Source organism: Nematolebias whitei, chromosome 9, assembly GCF_014905685.2.
Source record: "Nematolebias whitei isolate Nwh7 chromosome 9, NemWhi1, whole genome shotgun sequence".
Lineage (NCBI taxonomy): Eukaryota > Metazoa > Chordata > Actinopteri > Cyprinodontiformes > Rivulidae > Nematolebias > Nematolebias whitei.
The window spans coordinates 50261508-50266358 of NC_056506.1; the positions used below are offsets into that span (position 1 = coordinate 50261508).

The 4851-nt window shown below is 50.0% G+C and overlaps 1 protein-coding gene across 1 annotated transcript in view; it reads right to left on the minus strand.

Moving 5' to 3' along the window:
* Nucleotides 1-918: 918 nt before the first annotated feature.
* cavin4a (caveolae associated protein 4a) overlaps nucleotides 919-4851 on the minus strand; it is a 6802-nt gene continuing 2869 nt past the window's right edge. Inside the window, exon 2 of the mRNA XM_037682470.1 lies at nucleotides 919-2303. Coding sequence (XP_037538398.1) covers nucleotides 1749-2303 — 555 coding nt within the window. The 3' untranslated portion in view covers nucleotides 919-1748. The remainder of the gene's footprint in view (nucleotides 2304-4851) is intronic.

The window sequence follows — 4851 nt, forward strand, 5'->3', positions numbered from 1 at the left end:
CCAGCACGGATCATCTCTTCCAGCACGGATCATCTCTTCCAGCACGGATCATCTCTGCAGCGTTTGTGCTGCAGCTGCTCGTCTCCTGGACGAGACAGCTCGGGGGTAAATGTCCTCTGGAGCGAAGCTCTTCGTTCGGAGGACTCTGCTGGTCAGCAGATGTTTCTCATGAAGAAACATCTGGAAGGAAGTCCAAGAATCAGACGTGAAAACCACCCAGGAAGCATTTCAGTTGTTATTTTTTAAATCTGCAAAGCCCTGATGAAAACTATAAAAATATTCTTACAGTCTTTTATTCATGAAAGTTTAAGACTCAAAATAAGAATTAGTCGTATTTTGAAAATAATAATAAACTTCTTTCAAAACAACCGAATCAGTTCAAACCCATCCATCCATCCATCCATCCATCCATTATCTTTTTCCCGCTTCTTCCATTTTGGGTCACGGGGGTCGCCGGTGCCCATGTCCAGCGATCACTGTGCGAGGGGCGGGGGACACCCTGGACAGGTCTCCAGTCCATCACAGGGACACATAGAGACAAACGAGACAAACAACCATTCACTCTCTCACTCACACCTAGGGACAATTTAGAGTCACCAATCAGCCTAACATGCATGTTTTTGGTCTGTGGGAGGAAACTGGAGCACCCGGAGAAAACCCACACATGCACGGAGAGAACATGCAAACTCCACCCAGAAAGGCCCCTGGACCGGGGTTTGAACCAGGGACCTGCTCGCTGAGAGGCAGCAGCTCTACCAGCTGCACCACCGTGCTGCCCCCAATTCAAACTCATGAATGTCAGAAGAAAAACTCGTTTTTTGGTTTCAGGTGAACTTTATTTATATAAAATTAAAACAAAGTGTTTACAGCAACAATCAGTTGTTTGTCTTCATGATAATTGTAAAAACAAACTGAAATCAGAATAAATGCGTCTAAATAAGTTTCACCTCCTGCAGCAACGAGCTCCAGTACAGGAAGTGGACTTTCAGAATAACACACTGCGCTGACCGCTCTTTAAAAGCTAATGATGGATTGTTGTGAAGAGTGAGGAGCAGAAAATGTAACGTTTTATTTAAAGCAGTGACGTCAGAAATCACCCCCCCCCCAAAAAAAACCCCCAAAAAAACCATGACCGCAGATAAAAACGTTCCTACAGGAAGTGAAGCTCAACGCTCTGAAGCTGCTCCTCCTAACCCTAACCCTGCTCCTCAAACTGGACCGTCCAGCTGCTGTTTCATCACGCGGAGCTTCAGGTTCTGGACCGTCCAGCGTCGCCTCACACAGAATCTGTAACATGTTGTAAACACGAACAAACAGCTGGAGCGACGCGTGTTTAACGTTTAGAGCGTCGGTCTCTGTGCTCGCTGTTCGCCGACAGACCCGCCGAGGACACGTCTTCAGACCCGACACGTCTTCAGACCCGACACGTCTTCAGACCCGACACGTCTTCAGACCCGACACAGTTGGAAGTTCTCCGTTCACGCAGAGAAACAAACGTCAACATTCAGATCTCCTTCTCTCCCTGACCTTTGACCCTTTCTGGACTCTGATCCTCTCACCATCCGGACTCTCTCGTTCGACACGCTTCGATTAAACCTGAACTTTGCTCATCGTGTTGTTGACCAGATGTTGTAAATAACTGGATATTTAAAAATGAAGAACTATAATTTATTTTTATATTGAGACCAATAATCCGTCGTCGATGTTGACGGACAGATGTGATCCCGCCTCGATCACTTCCTGTTGTCTTATTCTGTTACTCGAGTCGCTCCGGCCTCCTCCACCGGCCCCTCCCTCTTGGTTTCCGCGGTTACGCCTCCTGCTGGTTTCTCCTCCTCGGCCTGGGTGCCGGGCTCGGCCTCGGCGCCCTCCTGGCCCTCGGCGACGGCCCTCTCCTTCTTCAGCTTGATGCGGAACGCCTCCTTGCTCGGAGCCTTCTTGGCGATGTTGGTCTTGAGCCGCTCGCCGGACTGCTTCAGCCGCTCGCCGGCCTGGTGCATCTTCTCCCTCCGCTCTGGCGGCATGACCTTCTCGCCCAGGTTGTGCAGCTTGGAGCCCAGGGTGTCTTTGGTTTTGCTCATGTTCTCCTTGGAGAAGGCGGCCTTCAGGGTCTCCGTGCTCTTCACCATGGACTTCTTGAGGCGAGTTGCTCGTGAGGGGTCTGGATCCTCCTCGCCCAGACCCTCTTCATCAGAGGAGAGGTCTACAGGGACGTCGTAGAAATCTGGCTCAATGTTCAAACCCTCCAGTCCGGGTCCTTGGGGCCCTTTGGTGACGGCCACGGACGGGACCTCCGTCTCCCCCTGCAGAGACAGAAGAACTTCAGAGGTCATCTTCTGTCAGTTCAGCTGCTCTAAGAAAGTCATGTCAAGTTCAAACCTTTATTTTGGTATTAAAACGTTTTATTTTGCCAGGTCATTGAAACACCTTTTGGTTAACGTTTCAATAGAAGCTCCTCGTTTTGTGCTCCACTACGAAACACTTTAACGACTTTCACTCGTTTCTGAATTTCATCGACGTTTGGTCAAACTTATTCATTGCTGTCGTTATGACACGAGTCTGTGTGAGCAGATGAGCACGCATGAACACAGCTACATGAAACTGATCAGCAGCAACATGAAATAGATCAGCAGCAACATGAAACTGATCAGCAGCAACATGAAATAGATCAGCAGCAACATGAAACTGATCAGCAGCAACATGAAACTGATCAGCAGCTACATGAAACAGATCAGCAGCAACATGAAATAGATCAGCAGCAACATGAAACTGATCAGCAGCAACATGAAACTGATCAGCAGCAACATGATGTGGTTTTTCACAGTGATTCTCCTGGTTAGAGATTCATGAGTCTAACAGCCTCAGGGTAGAAGCTGTTCCTCAGTCTAGTGGTTCTACACTTAATGCTCCTTAACCTCCTTCCTGAGGGGAGTGGGGCAAAAAGTGTATGTGCTGGGTGAGTGTGGTCCTTCATGATGCAGGTGGCCCTCTTTCTGCATCTGGAGGTGTAGATGTCTGTGATGGTGGGGAGACTGACTCCAACATCTTCTGTGTTTGTGAGGCCAGTTGAGGTGGTTCAGGCATGTCCGACTGGGAGGAGACCTCGGTGAAGACCCAGGACGCATTGGAGAGACTACGTCTCTCTGTTGGCCTGGGAACAACTTGGGAGTCCTCCCAGAAGCATTAGAAGAGGCTGTGGAAAGAGATGTCTGGACCTCCCTGCTCAAGATGCTGCCCCCAAGACCTGAGTCCAGAATAAGAGTAAGATGACAGATGGATGGATGGACGGATGGATGGATGGATGGACGGATGGACGGATGGATGGATGGATGGATGGATGGACGGATGGACGGATGGATGGATGGACGGATGGATGGATGGAAGGATGGATGGACGGATGGACGGATGGATGGATGGACGGATGGATGTATGGATGGACGGATGGATGGATGGACGGATGGTCGGATGGATGGACAGATGGATGGATCAACGGATGGATGGACGGACGGATGGATGGATCGACGGATGGATGGACGGATGGATGGATGGGCGGATGGAGGAAAGGAAGTGTCCCACTGGCCACCAGTTAAAGATTGCTGTTTTAGCACGTGTGATGTCATTAAACCAGCTTGTTGTGGGAGAGGAGCTGGAGATGTTCCAGTTTGTTGTTCAGGTTGCAGAGCTCCAGCAGACAGCAGCAGATCGTGTCTCACCACCACTGCTGGAGACATTTTGACTGCTTGGAGACAAGAAGAAGCTTCAACGTGACCAAATCTACATCTGGTCCAGATAAATGTGCTCGTGCTCCACAGGAGTGTTCTCGTGTCCCAGTTCTTCAGCAGGTACGTACACGTGCAAAGCTACGTCACCGTGAGTCCAAGAGAAGTTGTTTTGCTAAGTTTGTCCAACAGTTCGCTTCTTCTGGGCTGAGATGGTGCACGAGTCACGGGTTCTCAACTTTCTTTAGTGCGTCTTCGACTCGCTGGACTTTTGAACATGAGACAACGTCTCTCAGAATAGTCCCAAAGTCGCTGTGGAAGCCTCGACCGTGTCTCAAGAGACCTCCAGCTGTGCATGACCTGTGCACGTGACAGAAAGCACCACATCCTGGTCTCAGACCAGCGGTTGTTAATAAAACTGGTCCGAGTCCCTGTCTTCATTTTAACAGACACAGCAGATTAAATCGTGTCTGTGGGGGTCGGTGCAGAAACAAACCGAGGTGGAAACAGAACGGCGTGCTCGGCCAATAATCAGGTGTGTAAGTTGTGCACACAAAATCCCTGGCCCTGTGGATCAGCGGTCACTTGGTTGTAGTTTAGAGTTCAGTAAGACTGCAGCGGAAAAATCAATTCCCACAATTGTGTGTCTCCTACTGGTCTCCCATGAGTCAGCTCAGGGACCAGATTAAACTCCCAGTACCCAGTGCGTCCGCTGACAGCTAAAATAAAGTTAATTCAAACGGACAGAAAGAAAACAGGAAGTTTGATCAACTCTCTGAAATAAACAAAGTTCATGAGAGCCAGAAGCTGCTGCAGGGATCAGACGTTGCTTTATTTTGTCTCGTCTTGCAGCTCGGACATGTCTCCTCCCGTCTCCCCCCGCTTCAGCTGTTTACAGCAGGTAAAGCTGGTGGCCCCCCCCCCCCCTCCCCCGCTGGTTATTGAGCTGCCGTCTCAGACTCTGACCCCACAGCAGTTCACTTTTAGCAGCGAGAGAGAATTCTGCGATCCCAGAATAGGTCCTTCTGTCACGGAACCACGGCAGCTGTTGGCTCCGGTTTCTATTCTGAAGGCAGGACGTCAGTGAGGACGGAGACGTCTCGTGGACGTCAGCGAGGACGGAGACGTCTCG